This window comes from Macrobrachium rosenbergii, chromosome 43 (genome assembly GCF_040412425.1).
Source record: "Macrobrachium rosenbergii isolate ZJJX-2024 chromosome 43, ASM4041242v1, whole genome shotgun sequence".
In the NCBI taxonomy this organism is placed as follows: domain Eukaryota; kingdom Metazoa; phylum Arthropoda; class Malacostraca; order Decapoda; family Palaemonidae; genus Macrobrachium; species Macrobrachium rosenbergii.
The window spans coordinates 22,541,396-22,567,277 of NC_089783.1; the positions used below are offsets into that span (position 1 = coordinate 22,541,396).

General features: G+C 34.0%; 1 protein-coding gene and 1 long non-coding RNA gene across 2 annotated transcripts in view; one reads left to right on the forward strand and one right to left on the reverse strand.

Annotated features, from left to right (window-relative positions):
- LOC136828652 (uncharacterized) overlaps nt 1–25,882 on the forward strand; it is a 170,116-nt gene that overhangs the window by 81,212 nt on the left and 63,022 nt on the right. The window lies entirely within an intron of this gene.
- On the reverse strand, nt 1,592–22,329 carry tll (nuclear receptor subfamily 2 group E member tailless). The gene is made up of 8 exons (XM_067086669.1): nt 21,783–22,329; nt 12,913–13,013; nt 12,435–12,570; nt 6,308–7,005; nt 5,783–5,917; nt 4,936–5,179; nt 4,239–4,377; nt 1,592–3,215 (listed from the first exon to the last, which is right to left on the reverse strand). Exons 1-8 carry the CDS (start codon nt 21,937–21,939, stop codon nt 3,074–3,076), a joined length of 1,752 nt encoding a protein of 583 aa, XP_066942770.1. The 5' UTR covers nt 21,940–22,329; the 3' UTR covers nt 1,592–3,073.

A 25,882-nucleotide genomic window follows, 5' to 3' on the forward strand; every position in this document is an offset into this window, starting at 1 on the left:
GATCAGGGAGATTAGATGACGCTTAAGTCTGGTCGGACCTTCGTTAGGTAACAAACAGTGGGCGCCTGACGCCTGGGTGCATAGTTGCTAAAACTTTTGACAGACTCTGGGAATCTGTTACATCCTGTAATGGGCCGCAGTGAAGCTGCAAGCATTAAAGTAGTTGATAATTTCCTCTCGTGTAATCCGAGACAAATATTTTCCCCCCTCAAGGTCAAAGAAACATTTGGGAAAATCGTGGTCCTTATTTTGAAATCCAAGAAAAAGCACTTTTGACGGAAGCGTTTGAGGCCATAAGTAAATGAAAATATTCAGTATAAAGTCTTGTCTCAATGTGTCTTTGGGGTTGGTTCATCATCATTGCTTGCGACGCAAAGGGCCTTTGTGACAGTCTGCTACGTACGTCTTTCCTAGCTTTCACTTCCACAAGTATCCAACCTCTTGTCTCAAGTACTCATCCAAATAGGGTTCGTTTACAATTATAAACAAGTGAAAAATGCGCTGAAGTTTCTTCGGCGCAATCGAGTTTTCTGTCCGGTGGTGGCCTCAACCACTGCCCATAAAACTCTTAGCCGTGGCCCATGAAACTCGGCCACGGTCCGGTGGTGCCCTGAGTTGTTGGTATCTGTAGCGCTGCCAGAAGTACGATTATGGCTAACTTTAAGCTTAAATATAATAAAAACTACTGAGGGTAGAGGGCTGCAATTTGGTATGTTTGATGATTGGAGGGTAGATTATCAACTACCAATTTGCAGCCCTCTAACCTCGGTAGTTTTTAAGATCTGAGGGCGGACAGAAAAAGTGCGGACGGACAGACAAAACCATCTTAATAGTTTTAAATTCCTAGTAAAACGTTAAGAATATTCATTTTGAATTATTAGTGGAAATCTTAAGAGGGGCACTTTAGCAGACTATTCAAGAATGATACATAAGTACGAATGAAACAGTACGCTAATTTTGTATTATATGAAAAATTAAAATTTTCCCCAAGGATCTTTTGCTATATTAATCTGCCCCCCCCCCCTATTTTTTTTTTTTTTTTTAGTAAGGGGCATTCCTTGCTTCGAAATTTTCCTTGAAAGTTAACGACCTTTTTGGCTCATTCAATGTGAATTTTAGGGAAAATAAGGAATATTGCATTTACGCGTAAAAAAAAAACATGGCAAATGTCAAACACCTACAGAACAAATGTTCTAGATATATTATCATTAGAAGACATCTCATTTTTAACTGTGAGCCACTGGAGAGGATGGCATAATCACTGCAAACTTCCTCATGAACATAGTTGTATTAAGTCAATCCATGCATTTAGGAAAAACGATGGACTGCACTCGAACATTTATTGCATTTGCATAGATACTTTAAACTGAAATGAATATGCTTTATGTTATAATTTATTAGGTTCTACTGTCCAAACAACGATTCCGAACTTTTAGTTATTTACTATCTTTCATTTACTAAGAATGTAGTTCGCGATCATTCTTGAAAGTTAAGTTCTAATTTTTTTTAACCATTCTTGTTCAGGCGTCCACTCTTCTTGGGAGGAATGTCAAGGAAGTACTGCATAGCAAGGTCATGATGAAACATAAAGACTTTTCACATTTTTATTTATGTACAGTAAAGATATAAGCATAAAAGTACATATTCCATATTCAACATCTGTACACCCTGACCCATAGGCACTTTGAAGACGAGAGAAATGATAAACAACAGAAGAGAGATATGGAGAATCTCACACGCCTTTTGGTTTATCAGAATTGTCCTTTTGTGAATTAAATAATGGAGGATTTCAGGATAAAAACGAAAGACCTCAGTGTTGAAAGAATGTAACAGCATTATACGAATGATTTAGCGAATGAAAGAGCACTGTTTTCATATAAAGTGCGAAGGCTCATGTTGCAAAGGACATGAACGATGTACGTAGTAGTCATTCTTTGTAGCTTTGTTGTTCTCTCTCTCTCTCTGATATGAAAAATCTCTCTCATAACTTGAGATTAGACCCAAGCCAGAGTTCTGTGTTTCACAAAATATCTATCTATCTATCAGCCTTTCTATCTATATATCTATCTGTATCGATCTATCTGTCTGTCTGTCTATCTATGTTTATCTTTGTAAGTGTGTATGTGTCTGCGTCTTTGTTTGTGTCTCTACGTCTGTCAGTCTGTGATATATAACTTTTCGATTTATTGTTTATAAGATTATATTAAATTTTCATTGCAATGATGCACACACTTTCAACATCAGAAAATGAATTCTTATATAAATATACAAAATAGTATGTACATCAACTATACCGTATGTATATCTAAAGCAACAGGTAGCGAACGAGGTTGAGCGGGATTACACTAATGAAGAAAGCTCGGGAGTGAAGCGGTGCAAACGCCAGGCATGATTGCCCGGTAGCTGAAAATTCTTTTGGCTCTGGCATCCATGATGTGTGTCAGAAGTCGACTTCCTTTTGCGTGTATGTGGGCGATTCTTTTACCTGTTTGTAGAGGACTATCCCGCTTGTTTGCAGGGGATTCTTTCACCTATATTTAAGAGCCATTATCTCACCTGTTTGTAGGGGATTCTCTCGTTTATTTGTAGGAGATTCTGTCACTTATTTGTAAGCAATTCTTTCACCTGTTTGTAGGCGAATCTCTTACGTGTTTGCGGGAATTTTCTCACATGTATCCCTAGTTTGTTCACCTTAACATGTAGATACTTCTTTTGTATATACCAGAAATCCACCGTCTTGAACACTTGCTCATGTCATAAATTATTCTGTGGTTTGTATCACAAGTCCTGGACAGTGTTGTCCATATCGTAGACGAGCCACTAACGGTTATTGAAATTCCATCGTCCTTTATTTGTCATAGTCTGTCTCAGATTTATCAGAAGTCCACGTCTTAAACAAGTCATAGGCCATTCTTCACGCTTACATAAGCCATCTTCTTTGTATACGTCGACTGTCTCACGTTTGTTGTTTGTTCACTATTATACAAATCTCATTGAGAATATTCTACCGTTTTTGTATTCCAACATTTTGCGCATGCGTCTTTTACACGTCGTAAGTGATCCTATCATTTTATCAGAAGTCCACCGTCTTGTACATGTCACAGACGATTCTCTCGATCGGGATAGAGCCGATGGTGCGACGGAAGAACAGCTCTACAATGGCTGGAGTCCCAACGGCCCTTAGCGACGGCAGGAGTAGTAGTAATTTCCCAAACCTTTGGGAAGAAAGAAAAATATTTGTTGCAATTAAGAAGTGATTAGCAGTGCCGAAATATATATACAGATATATATATATATATATATATATATATATATATATATATATATATATATATATATATATATATATATATATATATAATATATATATATATATATATATATATATATATATATATATATATATATATATATATATATATATATGTGTGTGTGTTTTAATATGTACATATATATATATATATATATATATATATATATATATATATATATATATATATATATATATATAAATATATATATATAATATAATATATATATATATATATATATATATATATATATATATATATATATATATATATATATATAAAACTACTGGCCATTTACCAGATCTATGGGAATACAACGGCCATATCAAGATTAGTCAGTTTCTTGATTTCTTAATTTTTTTTTAAACTATATACCCTGATATCTTTGAAAATCCGAATAGAAAATAGAATGAATGTCTCCTTCCGCACGTCGAGCCTCGAACCTGAGTGAGGTGGTGAAATGCTTTCAGTGCTCAGCCACTCTGTCCCAGCATTGGGAATTGATGTTTGAGCTCAGAACGCATTTTTCTGTCTTGGCTCGCAAGCGCTGAGTGCAGCTCATCCCAGGGTTCAAGGCTTCATATGTGCAAAGAAATATAAAATGTTAATTTTGAGTGTACGCTAGAACTAGGTAACAGAAAAATTGGCAAAGATGTGACATACTGTGCACGTTCGTTTTTGCCACTTGCTATTCAGCTAGTTGCCGTAAGAAGGACGTAGGGAAGTTTGAGAGATTTTAGCTTGTAGGTAAACCCTCGTGCTATTCCATGTGACACCTTGAAACCTTACTCATTTTCTAAGGCTTTTGCAGTTCTCCTGCGCTAATCTGTAGCAATCAGCAACATCATAGCAATCAATCTTTAGTTTCTCATATAATCTCAGAATGTCCTCGCTCTGCAGAATAAAGGGCGTCAACATCTCCCTTACCTAAAGGGCTGCGAAGGATATGCAGTTGTGATGTACTTGCTAAGGGCCAGCTGGGCTTGGTCTTGCAGAGCGGCCACTGCTGTGACGTCCCTCAGCTCTGTCGTGACTTCTCTCCCTCCTCCGCTACCTTTCTCCCACACTGACGGGTAACAGAAAAAAATAAGGTATAAAATACGAACTGGAATATATTTTAAGGTAGAGATGACACTAATTACACAATTACATTAATCAAGTATCACTTGAAAAACAGACTTCATTATGTATTCACTCATCCGTATCTGATTAATAGCGTCGTTACTTAAGGGTTCTTAATATAACCTTGAGGTACCCCCAAATTTGCTTTACTTAACATCCAGTTATTTGATGTCTCAACTCCACACGTGACTGGTAACGAATCTGGTTTATATTGATTCAGGTGCCAAAAATTTCTCGACATTAGTGATACCAAAAACTGGATTAACAGGTACAGTTAATGTTGTGGTTCTTATTTATATAATCATTGGGGTGGATTCTTTGCATCTACAGAATAAGGGAGATAAAGTTAAACACTAGTTTCTCGCTTCATAAGCTTCAAGCAAGACACTTGTTGGATTGCTTAACTAACAAACAAACGACGAGAACTCCAACTAACAAGAAAAGAAACGAACATTAAGACCTAAGGTCAAAGTTTCACGCGCTTGTTACAGTCTCGCCTTACCTGTTTTAAAAAGGACAATCGCCTTGAGACAAGCGTACTCCGTCGGGTCGACGCACATTTCCTTGAACTTAGTGATGATGTCTTGGAAGAGCTTGATGTCCCGAAGGATGGCCACCAAGAAAGCATTGGAAGTTTCCGAGGTTAGTCCGCAGGAGGCTAACGATGCCCCAACTTCAACGGGCAACAAGAACTGAGCGGCTGAGAGCACGAAGAGTTCCCTCCACCCCCATTCTAGAAGAGTCAGCTGTAGAAATGCCAGGTGGAAGAATAGCAGTCGGTAAAACCATCATCCATAAAGGGCCCATATGACAACAATGAAGGACAACTTTGATTTATGTGCTTTATAATGGCGAAGTCTTTCTTGGTGCTTAGTTACTGGTAATGAGGGAGTGGTTATGCTTAAAACGTCTTAAAAAGTCCAATGCACTTATAGGTGAATGGAGCTTCTTAAAACGGAGAAATATGGGATAGCTGATGTGATAATCATGTTTATCAGGATATTAAAGAATGAGAAACATTGGGCGTCTGTATCAGGAGTCATTTATTTTGGAAAGTCTTTCATATAGGTACTTCAATTTAAGGCTTATATATATATATATATATATATATATATATATATATATATATATATATATATATATATATATATATATAATATGTATATATATAAGAACTTATTATTTTACTTCAAAACATCCCACCTCAAACCATGCAAAGTTACTAGACCATTTAAGATACCAAGTGAACAGCCCGTGTCGTATCTTAGGGTCCAAACTTATTACTGGTGAGTAGAAATTGATATGCGTAGTTGAATAGAACTTCTTCCGGGTTGGCGTTTCGTCCTTACCTGATCTCTGTAGGGGAGAGCAGCGTAAGCAGGCAGGTGCTTGGCCCAGCGCACGTTCATGAAAAGCAGCCGCGCGGCTGTTTCGCACACGCCGTCGCTGCAACTGAACAGCGGGAGGCCTAGTTCGTGTGGATACTGCAAAGAGAAAGGGCAGATCCACTTACAAGGACTATTTGAGAGAAAGGGTTTTCAGAGTTCATTGGGTAAGAAAGAATACTAAACATCAAAATTTTCTTTCAGGCGTATTAGATCTACTCGTCTTACCAGCCAACATTTGTTCAATGCAAGTTATTTTATATTACGTTTATGAAGTTCAGTAAGCTGTAAACGTATCAGTTACATCATCTTCCACGTTGATGGGGACTATTTTTTGTCAAACGTTTGGTGGATAATTGTTTTACAAAATACCAGAAAATGGTGTCATAAAACATAGGTTATCTGACAAAAATTTCTTTATTGTTATTACGTGAAATGGAGAAGCCATGCAAATATAAAAAACGTGTCAAAGGCCTCCTTTGTTCTTACTCTGGGCGTTGGCGCATGTAAGGTGGAAGACGTCGGTATAGTGAAAGACGATGCCTGGCGCCTCCTGTCCAGAGTACTCGAGTTCATCATCATAATATTCACCATCTCTTCGGGTAAGGCAGTTGACGAGTGCCGGAGGATCTTTGGGTGTGAGAGTGCCGACGCTGCTCCACTGGTGAGATGGTGTGGAAGCGGCAACATCAGGTTCATCTTGAGGTCCACCGACGGCGTGAGAGGCGACCCCAGGGGAAGCCCCGGCGGCTGATTGGGCGCAATGGGAGGTATTGGAGGAGTTAGAGGAGACGAGGAGGAGGCAGTAGAACTAGTGTTGGACGAGGTCAGTGACGATAATGATGACGTCGAAGAAGAAGAAGAGGAGGTGGATGCTGCAGTCACTGCATTGGTTGCGGGCTTCAAGATCTGTGACGGTAACACTGTCGCAGGAGGGGGAGATCCCCTTAGACTTTCAACGTCTAATGACGTCGAGGAAGAAGTTGCGACTCCGCTAAGAGAAAGGGAGCGTGGAGGAAGTGCAGGAGCAGGTAAAGAGCGATGGGCGTGGTGATGGTGATGAGGGTGATGGGAATGTGGGTGATGAAGCTGAAGGGGCGGGTTTAGCTCGGGAGACGATTCTTTGAAGTAGAGAGACATCTGGCGACGCAGAGTGGAGTTCCTGGGGCCTCTCTCGTGCTGAACAGCTGGAGGTTAATAATGAAAATGGAGTAGATTTAGAGAGGTAAACTCTAAATTGACACACTAATAATTAAAATGAAACACAATGATTAACATTATTTTTGTAGGTGCAAAACCTTGCAGTCTACAAGTAATATACTCTGTGCTGAAATTTGTCACCGTCCAGCTCTAGGTCAACCTCTTCCACCACTGGCCCCTATATATATATATATAAGTGTAAAGAATAGAGGTACCTTGACCCGATCTTCGGGAGGTACGTAAAGTCCCAAGATTCAGGAATTTCTGCCTCGACCTTCTTTTATATTCATATGATTATCAGAGTTAACGGTATGGATACATTAGCAACGATGAATTCGCAATAATTAGATGTTAAAATCACTGACAGAACAGACAGAAAAACTAATCTCATCGTATTCGGTTAACTACGAAAATAAAAAATTGAGGCCTACAGTTTTTACACTATTCTAAAAAACAAAACTGCGAAGAGTTAATCTCAATAACTTAAAATTTGTATGTGATCCCTTTACACTGGAACCATAATAACACCATAAACTTAGTGAACTCCAGAAGAATAATTAGTAAAGTGACATGAAACCAGAGAGTGTAGCTGATTGTGCGAAGCACTTGCCAAATACCTTACATTTCAAATTGGAGAAATTAAGGCAAAAAAAAAAAAATTATGCAGCGGCAGCGTTCTATTACAGGAGACAATTTCTGCTTTCCACGCCTTATAATGTCTCCTTACTCTATATGGTAGACACATATTATATATATAATATATATATATATATATATATATATATATATATATATATATATATATATATATATATATATATATATATATATATATATATAATATACAGTATATATATATATATATATATATATATATATATATATAATTTATATATAATGTGTATGTGTGTGTACGCGAGTTTGTCCTCTTCTATAATTGAATTGAATAAAATGTTGTCCTTACGTAATTTTTAAACATTACATATGTGAATTCCAACAACATTATGATGTCACTTTTTTTATGCTTTTATATGTATAATATGTGTGTGTGTGTGTATGTATGCATGCGAAGGGTGTAAGGAAGTGAATCAAACCGAGATATTTTATGTTTCTATGTCATAAGGATACAGAAACAATTATTGCCAAGGAACCATTCGAGTCTTTAGTGACTTGTTATTTTCTAAGCACAATCATGTACCCTGTAGAAGAAATATACGAAAGCGTTCTGCTTGGGTGTGTGTATTTCTCCTATCCGAAAAGGCTGCTTTTCCTAACCAGTTGCAAATTCGTTCCACCCTCGCAACATTTTTTCTAGGAATTTAGTGCAATGCATTACAGACTGCAAGGTTTTAGCCTTACAGAGCAAATTTCCGGGAAGGCCTTGACTGTAGATATCGTAACTTACGTAAAAGTAGGCTTCATTGCACGGAAACGGAACCCCCCAAACCCGAATTTGCCCAGTCTGATGGTCTAGGTTTGGTGTGAATATCTCTTGCTGTTTTTGAAATGTTTCCATAAATAATAGCTCTGACATACGCAGCGTTTTTCCATATAGAGACAAACTCTTACAATATGCAGTAGGAGTCAGGACAGATATTAAACGGGTTTCTACTCATCTAACTAGTGAAATTATTTATATATATATATATATATATATATATATATATATATATATATATATATATATATATATATATATAATGTATGTATGTATGTATGCATGTGTGTGCATGTATGTATATGTACGTGTTTATGTTATGTTTCTATAAACACGGTATATATGTGTATGTTTATAATGGCCCCTTGTAGTAGATTTTTATGAATATTTAAAGATCACAGTGAGACTTAATTTCTCGACTTCACACTTTCTCGGATACGCTTATCGCCGCAAGCTAAAGTATTTTGTTACGAAGTCGAGAACTTGAGACAACCTTATATATATATATATATATATATATATATATATATATATATATATATATATATATATATATATATATGTGTGTGTGTGTGTGTGTGTGTGTGTGTGTGTTGTGTGTGTGTATTCACATAGGTCAGGTGTGTACATCCACACGCACACATGTGCACGTGGGTATTAGGTTCCCCGATAAATGGCAGTTCATACCGAGCGAAATCGCCCCATTGCTCAAAAGTGGGTTCCTCCAGTGCACCCCCTCCGGATCTAGTTCTCCCACCTCGAGAATCAATGGTGGGGGGACCTTTTCCCAGCCTCCATTCTATAGCTGCCAAGGGAATGAGTCTGTGGTGGGGGTCGGGTGCCGTGGGGTTAGGGATGGCTTACTTGGGGGTAATGTTTTCAACCTTTCACACCATTGCTGCCAACACCGACGAGATCAGAATGTCAGAGGAGCCATGCAGAAAGCGCTGCTCATTTTGCTGTAGGTAATAATGATAGCATCTTTGGCTGCCATCATCGAAATGTTGATAATGTTTAAAATTTGTTCATTAATAATGCGAAAATTCTGGAGTTTCCTCAACTACAACAACAATAATAATAACCATAATAGACCGTATTTCTGCGGAAGGCAATACATCATTGGAAATTAAAAGATTTTTCCTTAACATTTTTGTATGTATTATTACTTACCTATTTCAGGCGATGTTATCCCTTAGTTTATTCCCTACGTAATTTCCTTCACCGTTATTTACGGTAAACTCTTAGCAGTTTGTTTTCTTTTGTGCTAAAGTGCGGTTTACTTTAATCAGTTCGTTCTAAATTAGTTTTTTGTAAGGTGATATAAATTATTTCTCTCTCTCTCTCTCTCTCTCTCTCTCTCTCTCTCTCTCTCTCTCTCTCTCTCTCTCATTTAGTGAAAAATGGACAGTATAGTTTAAATGGACAGAGGAACATTAAAAAAATGCCATATTTCCAACTCCAGACCATTCGTTCAGTAGAATACGGCTTTTCTTCCCCGTCCAGACGTATTAAAAAAATGGGGGAAGATTTATTTGCGCTTTAAAGTGTCCCCGTAAGGTCAACAGTCGCCCAATTTTTAAGTGAAATTTTTCAAGCAGTACGTACCCGACCCTGTAGGTCTAAAGAGCGACAGGCTGAATTTCGGTGTGAGTGGTCTTGTCATTCAATTATTACAGTATTATTATTATTATTATTATTATTATTATTGGAAGGCAGTAGACCCTCTCTTAAACATGTCTTCTTAAAAAGGATCGTTGCATCGTGCGAATTAATTTTATATTGAGTCTTCTCAATTTTTCTTATGACTCGCTTCTCGTGCACGCTAATATTGTTTAACAATTGGCGAATGTTCATAATCTGGCGAAGAGAAATATAAACAGCGCTTATACAGCGGTTTTATTCTCTATAAAAGTGCATTATTATTATTATTATTATTATTATTATTATTTTGTTAAATATGATGGCAGCCTTGGTTGCATTAATCTTGTAGATTATTCGTTCAACTCTTCTATTTAGTCTTTTTCCTTCTTCAGCAACAGAATTACGTAAAATACCAAAGTTCATTGAACGGGTTTTATTTATAAATAAAACCCGTACAATGAACTTTTACATTTTACAATTCTGTTGCTGAAAAAAAAGCCTAATTAGAAGAGTTGAACAAATAATCTACAAGATTAATGCAACAAACTATCATCATATTAACAAAACATGCTGAAAAGAGGCCTATACCCAAAGTATATTATTATTATTATTATTATTATTATTATTATTATTATTATTATTATTAATATTACTCAAAATATGCAAAAATTTGAGAAAAGAAAAGGTAGGGGAAAGTGAAAAAACATGTGAAACTAAATGCGCAAATGATATTGATTTCTGTGTATATCGGTGGGCATGGCCGCCCGGTGGGTATTTGCTTCCACCCTGTTATTAGGAGGACTTTTTGGCCGGAGGGATCCGCGGGGTCTTGTTGTTGGGGGAAAGGAAGCCACATTGCTGGGTGTGTGGGTCTCTCCATTCATCTAACACTTGATATTTGTAGGAATTGAATTTATTTTTTTTTTTATGCTGACTAATAAGATACAAGACTAGATCTTCAGATATCGGAGGAAAACTAAAAATATTAGTGATGTATTTATCTTCGCTGGTTGAACTGCTTTTACCAAAAATGGAGAATATAGAAAGGCAGTGGAAGTGAGAGAGAGAGAGAGAAAGAGAGATAAGATTGAAACAAATGCGATAAATAAACCGTCAGTATAAAATTATCGTCGGCTACTATGATCAGCTAAAATTTTTAATGATAAAAATATCACTATGATGACTATTGTCAAAAAGATTGTATAAAAACACAAATTATAACAAATGATAATAATTATAACAAATGTCAGTAAGCCTTCATTCATAAAAAAATTAAATCCATCACAAAATCCCCAGCAATCACACATCCCCTTCACTTCATCCCGAATAACCTTTATAATACCAGAATTGGGGCAGCCATAATCTCTCTCTCTCTCTCTCTCTCTCTCTCTCTCTCTCTCTCTCTCTCTCTCTCTCTCTCTCAGCAGGCAGGCTAATCACTCGATGGCCAACCAGATGCCAGACCACAGCCACAGACGAACCCAAAATCGATCATAAAGTCATCAAATGTAAACATTAGATCGATGAGTCAGCCAATCAGAATGCAGATTTCCTGTGACGTGTTCAATAGGATATAGAGATAGCAGGAGGCTCTCCCAGCAAAGATCTTTCGTAAATGTTAGCTGTTTATTTAGTGTTTTTTTATATAATTATATATACAGTAGATATATATATATAATATATATATATGTATAATTATATATATATGAATAAAATATTTTTTGTTACAACAGATTTCCATCTATTAAAAGGAGCCCATAAAAACACCAAAAGGGTAGGAAATATATTTAGCGTTATATTTCGAAGACAACTGCCTTCCTCAACTGACAGTTGAGGAAGGCAGTTGTCTTCGAAATATAACGCTAGAATTTCTACCCTTTTGGTGTTTTTATGACTCCTTTTCTTATATATAATATCATATGTCATACACAGTATGTACGTATATGCATATGTTTCCGGTAACACTCATTTATACTTAAGCTGATCTTCTTTTCATCTCTTCCCTTCTTTTTCCCACTTGCTGGTATTCTAGTCTGTGAAAGCGTGCTGACTAAGTAGTGTAGTTAGTTTCTTTTTTTTTCATGAATGAGATTCTGATGAACCCACGAAGAGTCATTTATAATGAAAACGTGGATTTACCATAGCGACAATGTTTGCAGTTTGCTCAGTGCCCCGACCTTCTTCATAAACAAAAAAATTATAATAAATAATAATAATCTCGAAGTAAACATACTAGAGTTGATCAGGACAACGTCTTTTGGAGTAAACAAAATGTTTAACGTTCGTCAAGTAAACACTTAGGATATAAACAGTTTTTACATAGAAATGTGTACAGACCTTCTTTGTTCATGCCAGCCTGAAGACACTTGGAGAGGCGACACGCTCTGCACTGGTTTCGATGAGTTTTGTCCACCAGGCAGCCCGCTTCAGATTTGCTCTTGCAGACGTATTGGCGAGCGCGACGGATAGATCTCTGCGATGAAAGTCATTATAAAGTGAAACATCTGAAGTAACTTAACTGCAGAAACATTAAAACAGAGAACACTGATAAAGCTAATAGGTTACTTGAAAATGAGCGAGATGATTGGCAGTGAATAGTAACTGTTAAAATAATTTCACTTTTTGTCTTGAAGACAACCGTCTCTTTTCTTTTTAAGATTATAAACTTATATCAGTGAAGACAGTAACTGATCCCAAACTTTTAAAGACTAATACAGTATTCTTCAGAAACTTATCTTCGTCAACTCGTGCTGAAAAATAAGGAGAACTATTATTTATCTGCACACTGATAAAATAAGAAATATTCATAAGCTACCTTGAAGAATCCCGCGCAGCCATCACAAGCAAAGATTCCGTAATGTTTCCCAGAAGAGTGATCGTGGCACACTTTGCACGGGATGTCGTACAGGATTCGGCCTGAAACAGAAACACAGTCAGAATCAACATTCAGTTATTGTATCTTAAATTTTTTCCCGAAATAAAATATAGTTACTTTAAGTGTTCGCAATATTAGTACATCTGCAAATATTTATATTTGTAGGAATTATCAGTAAAGTCTTCCTATAGAATATGAGGAAAAATCATTTTTGGTTTTTGTTAATATTAGTTGTAAGAAATCCAAGTATACTTAAGGGCTGCTTTTGTTGACAAGAGCCCGTGCCGGCATAACGCCTCATAACTAACAAAAACAGCAAATGGAAGATCATTTTAACGTAAGAAAACTTGTTAGAACGTAAGAAAAACAATCCATTAACAGGCCGTACAACAGTTTTCATTTGACTAGAAAATTAAAGTAGTTTCTCATATCGAAGTTTTCTTTCAGTCTTAAAATTAATGGCCAGATTCAAGGGTATGTGGTTGGCAGGCAAAGTTTCCAAAACAGATAGATGTAAAGAATGTCTTCTTAAGGAAACTGTGGGAGACGAAAAGACGCCATTCAAGCCTATGTAAAAATATTAATTTTTATTGTTATAATGAAAGTTTTCTTGTCTATCAGGATATATTCCAAATTATTTTCAAACGATGATTTGTTACCAAAAACTGAGGGTTTTACTTATAAATTTATATTTTACTGAAAATTTACCAAATGGAGACCACTGTCAATTATACTAGTTGATGGTAGTTTTTGACTATTGAATGCATATTTTAAATCCCTTTTGCACTCAAGTACCTTTCAGTGAAAGAAGCGGAATGTTTGTGAATCAACTTTGCGATTGATATTTAATTTGTTCATATAATTTTAAGCTCTATGTTCTTGCTTGCTACGAATTACTCTAACCGGGTAATATTAGCCAATCGTGTCAGAATGTTAGAGTTGAAGTTTGTCAGGTTTTCGTAAAACAGTGTTAAAAAGTGGCGTGATAATCAACCTCGCGAATTCGTGGCTTGGTTGTTTAGCTCCATTCAGAAACCATACATCTGGCAAAGGGGGTCAGCAGAGACCAGGAAGTAGTTATCGAACTGTGGTGCCACACACCTAAGGCAACCGCTGTCTTTCTCATGTCAGGGAAACTTTTTGTTGTATTTATTCATTTACTTAGTTCCACTTTTGGGTTTCGTAAGAACTTGGCGTACTTACGCGCAGATTTTCGGTTAATTCTTCTTTGATACTCTGCGTGATATTTTCAGAGGATTATTATATATTAATTTTACCCGACATTTTTTTGTTATAAGGCTAATTGTCTCCATAGATCTTAATTAGGCGACGCGCCAAAGGCCTGTATGATGGTCGTTGGTTCAGATGAGGATAATGACGACCATTTGATCCTGCTCAGGCGACCTTGTTGTGCACACACCATGAGCAGTAATGCGCGAGGGAATCACTGTTAGTGCAATGTATCTGAATGTTCATTATATAGAAACATCCAGAATGAGACACCGAAAAATTAGTATGGGTTATTTTTGTCAAGATTAACAAAATTCATCTACTTGCCCGTGTAAGTGAATGCCTTCCTCACAACCTCCCGGCTCCTTCCGGTGTCGAGTTGGAGATCTCCTGACACGCCACACCACAAAAGAATTCTGAGGAGGGGAGGGGGGGGCGGGCTAGACTTGACAGAGAGGACTCTTTCGTGGGAAAAAAATTCCGTGAGAAAACCTCGTTCTTTTAATTCATTTTTCTACATTTTCTTTTGACAAAGTGCTAGGAGCTAAGTGGGAAAAAAACCGAAAGCAATGATACTATGAGGAAGGAAAGATAAAAAGAGTTGAAAAAGAATATCACAATGAAATTAGGTTAATGAAGTGACATTTCCATTAAGAGAAGGTTAAGAAAGATTCAAATATAACATGAAAATTAAAATGATATAAAGGATACATTATATAAACTTGTGAAAGAGTCAACGGAGAATTGAAAGATTGATTGATTGATTGAAGAAAATTTGGCCGTAACACCTAGCAATGAAACACTTTCAGCCATTCAGCGCTTAAGACATTGAAAAGAGGGAGTTGGAGTGGTTGGACAGCAAGATGGAAGAAAGGAGGTGGGAACGTAGGTGAAGTAAAAGACTAAAAAGCGGGAGCAGTTAGGGACCGAAGGGACGCTGTAAACAACCTTTAGTAATGCCTGCAGTGGTCCACGTGAGGTCCACTGACAGCATTAACTGTAGAGAATTATTAAAAACAACTTCTTTTTTTCGACAATGAGTCAAATCCCAATAAACATAACACGCGGCCTATACTGCTGGTTCGCCGATCAGCCAAGTGAAGGTACGCAGGAGGGTCTGCTAAGTACCTGGAAGAAGGCCATCGAGGAGAGCCAGACATTATCGGTACATTGAAGCCTTCACGTCATCCGCAAAGGCATAATAACCTCATCCTAAAATCCCAGAGAAGAAACGAAAGGAAACACCAAAGCCACCATTCTAAGAGGAACTGGATGTGCATATATATATATATATATATATATATATATATATATATATATATATATATATATATATATATATATATATATATATATATATATATATATATATCTTTATATATATATATATATAATTAAAATATATATGTATATCTGTGTATATATAAATAAAATGTGGTTCTTATCTAAAAAGTATGAAGTTGTTATGTACGGAAGTAAAAATGTTTAAGGTGCAACAAAAGGAAACTCAGGGTTGAAAGGATTGAGAACTAATTACAATGTAATTGGGAGGGTAGACGTACATGCTTACCTTTTTCCTGGTTCCTTTATAGTGTGCAAAGGAAAAGACACAAGCCATCAGAGTCATTTTTTAAATGTACAAGTGAATACTTCGCTACAATATGCAGTTGGTCAACAAAGTGCTCTAGCAAATGGTGTACTTAAAAGTATCTTGCAAGAAGTATTGAGAGAAGCATTTACATCGTACAACTACTCTACTAATAATGATGATAACTCAGATTCAAGCTATTCTATTTGTCTTAAGGAATACAGTTACTACAAAGCTATTTTGTTTCATTTATAGTTTATTTTAGTATCTGTGACGCTGGCAGCAGTCATCACTGAAGTCAAATGAAGTAAATTTAATCGACATGTGGTTATATATCCATGTTCATCAATCATTGGGGCGTGAATAGCCACTGAACCATGGCTGTATCTATATCAGGGAGTAAGTTTCCTAACTCGATGGTGCAATCAAGATTACTTTCCAAGTTTATTTATGATGTCTAGGTTTTATTTAGTTAAGAGTCTGCTATAGGGGCCCGAGTTTGGAGATTTAAACACCCACCCCTGTTTAGGGAGAACGATGAAAAATTAATAGGAAAACAGGAGTATGAAGAGTGCAAATACAATTCTATATTAATAAAACCTAATAACATTGTTACAAGATAGATAAACAATACAAAAATTCCAGAAAATATTATTTAATGAAAAGAGAAGTTCCCGAAGGTAACTGAATGTTTTGATATCGAAAAAGACAAATGGAGAATCAGTGAAAATGGAGGAAGTTCATCAAACCTGACGATCAGTATAATGCTCGTTTAGTTCCTCTTTAGTTTACTATATCATGCTACTTTTTATTCCTATATATTGAAAATTAATAAGCTACGTTAGGAAAGAAAATTTCCATAATACCTCCCTGGTACAAATCTGCGCACGGGCCTATGTTTACTGTACTTATATCTTATAACTTATTTGACATAAATCATGCTCATTTTAACTCTTTCCTCCATGTTTGGTTTTTCTTCCTTATTTCATGTATAGGTATTTATTTTATTATATATATATATATATATATATATATATATATATATATATATATATATATATATATATATATATATATATATATATATATATTTGCAAAATTCATTCATAATCCCACCTCATAAGAATCATGACAATGTAAATATCAGAATATAGAAAATTCGTCCAAATTTTGAAACATCCTTATGTTCCTTGTAAATGCTTAAATTTGCTGTTAACCCCTGAAAATTAGCACTAGAACTTTAAAATATAGTTTTACCATTGGTTAAGCGGTTCACCTCATAAATATGCCTCAGACTAATTAATCGATATTACTAGCAATCATTTCTCGGCTGTAAGCTGGATGACGCAGGATCTTGAGTAGAAATTAGAAATTTCCTCACTCAAGTTTAAAACAAAAATGTTTTCTATGGAAAATTTCTGCGTTTAAAGAATTGGTAAGTGCATCTGTAAGTTCCAGTCATACAGAGATACTCCAGAAAGGTATGTAGTCAAGTCAGTAAAATTCCCATTATTATTATTATTATGATTATTATTATTATTATTATTATTATTATTATTATTATTATTATTATTATTATACGAATAATATTTGTGTTGTTATTATTCTTATTAATAGCTATTTATAATACGTATTAAGGACATATATTAATCAGAACACAAATTTTGTGTTCATTTTCCTGATAAGTATTACATTATATACCCTAGAAAATATTACTTGCCTTATTTTAAAATGTACATACAAATGTGTGTGTATATAATATATATATATATATATATATATATATATATATATATATATATATATATATATATATATATATATATATAAAAATATATAATATAATATATATATATGTGTGTATATATATATATAATATACATGAAGTTATATAAAATTCTTGTTATTCTAAATTAAAATCTAAGCAGAGACATTGGACGCTACTTAAAGTGTTCAGAATACAAAATCCCATCACGACAAAGAGAACATGAATTATGAGTATACGAAGAATTTTAATCGGCAGACCTAGAATTATTTTCTTATAGAGAGGTCTTGGAAAAACTTTAATTATCAGATGTTAACAAAAGATAGAATTATTGCGGCATTAGTTACTGCTTGGGAAAAGATCAAGTCATGAACTGATGAATTAGTGATAAAACAAGATTTTTTTCCAGATTTCTGTTTTAGTTAATTACAGTCCTGTGTTTTTATGCGTATGTATCATTATTCATTATGTGAATTTGTATAATTCAAGTAACCACCAAATAGCTGTGTCGAAATGCTCATTAAGAGTTACTTAACAGTAAATTTACAGTTTACTGATATATATATATAATATATATATATATATATATATATATATATATATATATATATATATATATATATATATATATATATATATATATATTTGTATGTACATTTTAAAGTCAGCCTAGTAATATTTTCTAAGGTATATAATGCAGTACTTATCAGGATAATGAACACAAAATTTGTGTTCTGATTAATATATGTCCTTAATATGTATGATAAACAGATATAAATAAAAATGATAATAACAAATATTATTCCAGTAATAATAATAATAATAATAATGGAAATTTTATTGACTTGGCTACATATATTTCTGGAGTATCTCTGTATGACTGGAACTTATAAATACACTGAGCAATTCTTTAAACGTAGCAATTATTCTCATTGAGTATAAGAAAGCCATTTGGTAGTTAATTAAACTGCATTTGATCGGAAATAACATTATGAAAAATTATAGAGCGTTTTATGAGTTCTCCGGAGGAGGGATGTTTTAAAATCAGTCACTTGAATGCATTTATTTCGATCTTAGATGTCAGGTTCTCATATTTATAATGATAACGGTGATGTAACCACTATCTTCGTTACCACACTGTAAGATTGGACAGTAATTATGAATTGAATCATTATAAAACAATACTGAAGGCTATTATCACAGCTTTTACATTACTGTTAGCCTAAGTGTAACAACCGTTGTTATTAGTATTATTAATATTATTAGATGCAGCACTAGCAGTAATAATAGTAGCAGTTCATTTTCTTGGTGTGATTCTCGACCTTCCTCAGGTCTGGGATTCCTATCAGGTCATCGTTGAAATCTCAACCGCTCCATGAACATGGCCGTTCTGAGCGATAAGCTTCTAAGTTTTCTGTCTACATACAGTATATTAAAGATTGTCGTTTCCTATGTACATTTATTAATGTTTGTCGTTGTTTATAAAATAGGCAGAGGTTAGAATCCGGATTGTCGTTTCCTATCTACATTTATTAATGTTTGTCGTTGTTTATAAAATAGGCAGAGGTTAGAATCCGGCCGCTGACGAAGCACTTATCAAATTATAATTCCCTTTTGGGCGTAAGTTATTCCCAAGATATAGTGGCCTGGATTACACGGTACTTGTGGCTTAAGATTTGAATATGTATCTCTCTCTCTCTCTCTCTCTCTCTCTCTCTCTCTCTCTCTCTCTCTCTCTCTCTCTCTCTCTCTATATATATATATATATATATATATATATATATATATATACACAGTATATATATATATATATATATATATATATATATATATATATATATATATATATATATATATATATATATATATATATATATATACATATATATATATATATATATATATATATATATATCTATGTACATATTATATAAATATGTGTACAGTATGTGTGTGTGCGTGTGTAAAATTACTGAAATGCGTTGACCGTTTTTCATTTTTCCTGCTCTGTATAGAACATTCGAATTGCTGCCCATTTGCAAGCAACTTCAACTGAGAGGGAAAAATATGGAAATCAGAATAATTTCTTTTGATTTTATCCAAAATCAATTTATTCCGTGGTTTATGAGTCGAATAATTTTTTTCTCGTTTAATCGATGACTTAATCGGGAAAATAACCGATTTATTCGGGCCATTTCTCTCCCTAAATATTAGGTCATTCATTCGAATGATGTCTTTTGTCTCACGATTCTCGTTGGTCGGTTGGAGCTATATTCAGTCTGTCTCCCGAGGGGAGGCGCGGGCTAAAAGGCATTAATAATACGGCATATGGTTCCGCCATCCCGCTCGTACCTGTTTTCTCTCTCTCTCTCTCTCTCTCTCTCTCTCTCTCTCTCACACACACACACACACACACACATGCACAGTGACTTGGCATATAATATTTTGTAGACTGTTTTCAGATTCAAGTCTGTGATTTCTAAACTGATGAAGATAATTTATAGAGGAAGTACTTTGCTAATTCTCTCTCTCTCTCTCTCTCTCTCTCTCTCTCTCTCTCTCTCTCTCTCTCTATCAGTTTTCCTTGAAATATGTACTTAATTTTTTATATAAAATAATATTTTTGGTAGAGGCAAATTTTCAACTGTAGGCCTATCTCTGAATTTTCGTATACTTGCATATAGGATATGATAATTATTATGTATAATAATCAGTAGAACTTGACATTATGTGCGGTTAGGTGAAACATTCCTCGTTACATTTTAACATTTTTACGTTTTTATTATTTCTAAATACTGACCTTATTACGCGGTATACAGGAACATTTAGTCGACTGGAATGTTACCTTCTTTATCAGGAACTGTTTCAGAAATTCATCAATAGAAAATAAGTATATTATTATACTTTCACATCGATCTTTATCATTATAAATAATTAATTTTTTACGAAAGCATCTGCTAAAACCTCGAGACATTTATGATTAAGATGACGAGTTGATTTTTATATGCATGTAAACACACATGCATTATATAGATATGTAGTATGCATTTATACACAATACACATTTTATTTGTCTCGTCGACCAGGACTATGGAAATACAGGGCTCCCGTATCTTCTTCAGTTTTGTCTTATGCCTTCCAAGACGGTTCCACTGAAATCTGGGAAATTTACTCTTATCTTTCCTGGTATGTTAGTGGAATTTTGAGCGAAAAATGTCATAAAATGGAAAAGTTAAAATTCCTTATATGCTCGTCATGTTTCCGTAGTCCTGGTAAATGATATCAGTATATTCCATATTATATATATATATATATATATATATATATATATATATATATATTATAAATATATAAATGTGTGTATATACAGAGTATATATATATATATATATATATATATATATATATATATATATATATAAAAAACTGAATCACAAAATAATATGGAACAATGATTATCTTTATATATATATATATATATATATATATATATATATATATATATATATATATATATATATACATATATATATATATATATATATATATATATATATAAATTTCTGACTCACATCAGGATCAGACCCAGGTCTTTTAATTGTAAGACCGGGGTTAGATCTGATGTGAATCAAAACATTCTGTTCCACATGTGATTTCTATATGTGTGTGTATATATGTATGTATGTATATATATATATATATATATATATATATATATATATATATATATATATATATATATATATATATATATTCCGTCCGTTATATTTCCATAGTCCTGGTAAATGATATCAGTAGATTTATATATATATATATATATATATATATATATATATATATATATATATATATATATATCATATACTGTATATATATAATGTGTGTGCGTGTGTTTGTGCGTATATGTCTTTGTGTTAGACATTTATGATTACTGAATATTTGCTTTGGTTTATGTATATTTCGTTGATGTAGAATATCATCTTAAAATAATAATAATGGTTTCAGACTTTTAGTAAAGCATGTCCAGAAAACAGTGATAATGGTTACAGAAATTATTATTGCTAAGTCATAATGTTATTGTTACTTGTTAGCAGGCAATAATGGTAACCTATTATTATCATTGGCGACTGAAGAAAAAGATTTTAACTTATCCCAACGCGAATAATAATAATGATTATGATGAAAAACTGCTTAGATATATAGAAGAAACTGTCTTATTTGAACTCACTTTTAGCTGTGGTGGCCGTTGTGGTGGAGGGGTGGGAGGGCGAAGAGGCTGAGGATGGGGATGGGACGGAGGGCGTGTGAGCGGAGGGGGGAGGAGGGATCCTCATCCTCAGTAGCATCTCCTTCTTCTCGAACTCCGTCATGACTTCCCACAACATTTAGCAGATATCCTGGACTCCTTTCAATCGCTGGTCAAGATTCCTGCTCTTGGAGTTCCAAAAACCTTATAGGAAAATCAGGTTCGCAAATGGCTTCATTTCAGCTCCAAGTCTTGATATTTTTCTTATTTGGTAACCGATGGATTTTGGATGCACACCAGATTTTGAAAAATGTATCACTTAAGTCACCGTGAGTCAACGTGTATCTTTCAGGTGCGACAACATGTCATTTAGTAGATCGAGTCACTGGCAGAACTGAGTCACGTTAAGAGGAATGAGTTATTCTGAGTCACGTTCCGAGAGTCGTTTCGAGACACTTTTAATCACCTGACGGTTATTAGCAATGGTGTTGGGCGCCAACGTTTGACTGCCCAGATACCTGTTAAGTATATCGGGATGCCAAACAAGAGAGCAACAGTCAGTTTCTGGGCGTCATGACTATGAAAGCTGATTGGTTCAGCCTCTGTTTGGATGATCATCCCCAAGGCTTTCCGTGCGCTCATTGGAGGGATTTCAACGAAGCTCCGCCCCCGTCATCGCCAAGTCTCCGCCCAGCATGTGAAATTGGCTAATCTGGTTAAGTGATTGGTGCGTCTAAAGGATTCCTGTTGAGCCACGAGAAAATGAAAAAGATATAATGTACAAAGCTTATCTACAAATAGCCAAATATTTATCTTGAATTACTTGGACAGGATTACACAAAAGTTATCCCTGTCTAACGTTAATTAAATGAAAGATGATGAAGACATGAACTTTCAAATATTTTGGTTTATTCAAAGGTGAAGACCTTGAACAAAACTGGTAGGTTACACTGCACTTTGAAAATTCGTGTAGAGCACTTCAAAAAATACAATTTGCTTGCGATGTCAAACTTGATGGATGTTTCTTTACTCTCTCTCTCTCTCTCTCTCTCTCTCTCTCTCTCTCTCTCTCTCTCTCTCTTATAATACACTTATTGTCTTGTCTTGCATATCTTTAAGGATTGTAATAGCCTTCTTATGTTTTGAGAGCATGAGTTATAAAGTTTAAAGTGACATATATTTATGTACGTATATATATGTGTGTATATGTATATATATATATATATATATATATATATATATATATATATATATATATATATATATATATATATATATATATATATATATATAAAATGTGTGATTTTATTGGCATATCCTGCTGTTTACTCGCAAGTCTCCACTCAACAGATATTGGACCACTCTCATTTTTTTTTTTTTTAACCGTAAGTTAAATTTTGTGTTTTCGGACTCGGCTTTCATGAGGTTTAAAACCTTGCACAGTTTATTACGAAGACCAAAATAATTATACGATAGTCCTTCAACTCCAGTGTAAAATCTAGTGATGTCTTATAAAGTTTACGCCATCAGTATAATTTTATTTAAGTAAATTATTTCAACTTTGCTTTGAAACAACATATTGTGCCCCATAATGGACAAAGGGAAATAGGTTAGAATAGAAAGTACAATCAGAAATACAAACTAAAAGCTATATATTGCATATAAATATTACATATATACTGTATATATATATATATATATATATATATATATATATATACATATATATATATATATACATATAGATATATATATATATATATATATATATATATATATATATATATATATATATATATATATATATATATATATATATATATAATGTATATATATAATATATATATGTATGTGTATATATATATATATATATATATATATATATATATATATATATATATATATATATATATATACATGACTGAAATATTTTCTGTTAAAACAGAATGCCTAATCTAATATATATATATATATATATATATATATATATATATATATATATATATATATATATATATATATATATATATATATATATATATATATATGTATATATATATATATATATATATATATATATATATATATATATATATATATATATATATATATATATATATATATATATATATAATATGTGTGTGTGTGTGTGTGTGTGTATGGAGACTGCGATTCAGTATAGATCTCAAATGAATTAAATATCAGACATCCTTGTTCACTGACAAACCGAAGGGGCCATTAACTTAGGTTAGAGGGCTTCCACATGAGTGATTGCTCCCTTTGGAATGTTTTGGGGCGTCTGTTTGGCCGCGGGAAATTTTCCCTTTTTGTGTCAGCGCCTTTTGGCTTTCCCGCCTGTGCCGCTGTGCCCACGTCTTTTCATTTCTTGTACCTTACGGACCTACTGAGAGATTTTCAAGTGTTCCCTAGTATATTTGAATTTTTCTTATATACATATATATATATATTACATATATATATATATATATATATATATATATATATATATATATATATATATATATTTATATATTATATTTTATTTTTTTTTTTTTTTTTTTTTTTTAATAGCCACAATGAAATCTTGAGTATCTCATCTCCCACGTGACCCTAAGTAAAACACACAAACCTACACGCGCACATATACATACATACATAATACATACCTACATACATACATACTTGGCTTTAGATGTCAAATCAGTGGATCTCTCTCTCTCTCGTACTTATTTGACATCTAAAGACGTGTATATACACATGGAAATGCGCTGAGAGAGAGAGAGAGAGAGAGAGAGAGAGAGAGAGAGAGAGAGAGAGAGAGAGAGAGATATTACGTGAAAAATATGAGGTTATGCTTAGATGGGTCTTCGGGATATGCACACCAGATTTCAACAACTCATTTTTTTTTCTCTGCCTCTTGCTGTACGGTATGCGTAATATTGAAGAGTAATCCGGCTATAAAAACTGGCACCCATACCCCTATGATTATCAACGCCACGAATAAGCATAATAATAATTTTTTTATTAAAGAATTTCACAGATCGTCCATTCAGACCATACATGTCTATAAATGCTTCCGTGGCAAAAAAAGTAATTCAGTCGTCATGCGTAATGTTATAAAGTTATAATTAGTCCCTAAAATTCGTACGCACTCACGCACGCGCTCGTCTATATGTGCATGTACTATACAAATATGTAAATTTCTAAATTAACTAGCGTTAATACGACTCGGTAAGTAAAATCTTTTGGGTGAAGCGACGAAATATTACGGCGTGCATCCGTTTCCTTGAAGTATCTTTATTCCCAACTTTTGAGTAAATAGCTTGCTCAGGTTTTCTTTGGTCCTTCCGAGAATAGACACCATTTTACTTTCTTTTCTGTTATGCTGTCCAACAAGTCTGAACTCGACATGAACATTGGTTCCCCTTGCCACTGGTTTTTGTGATTACGATTTGGATCAGTGTTAGAATTTAACGAAATTTTTTATAATGCGTAAATGACAAATGAAATGAATATTTTTATATAAGTTGTTTTCACAAGCTAAAGATAAGTCCAGGCAAAATCATTGGAATGTGGTGCTTTAGAGATTCCATAAACATTTTTAAAAGTTGAAAAATGATGAAAAAATATAACGTAGGAAAACGACAATGCAAACTTTATTCGATTGCATATTTATTGATCAAAATTAAAATGGGTTTTTCTTGTAGCTTTTTTCAGATGAAGCTAGAGGTGTGACATGTCTGGCCAAATGAAACTTTAAAAGTCAGAACAATTTATCTGCTTAAATAACAATGATGCTGCCTTATAAATGAGGAAGGTATCCATGAAACAGAGTAAGGGAGAGAATTTCATTTTCATAGTGTATAGTATGAAGGAATAACGATTCCGTTTGAACCTCGAGCTCGACTTCCACGCTGTATGTGTATGGCTTAGAGGCCTGACGTGTGCAACGAGGCTAAAGGGGTGGACTTATAGCCAAGAGGCTCTCGAGAGCAAAGCCTAGCGTAAAGTGAACTTCATGAACAGAGAACTGAGTTGAAACTGAATCAGAGTTAGAAGTAAGAGCTGGGTTTTTCCTCAGA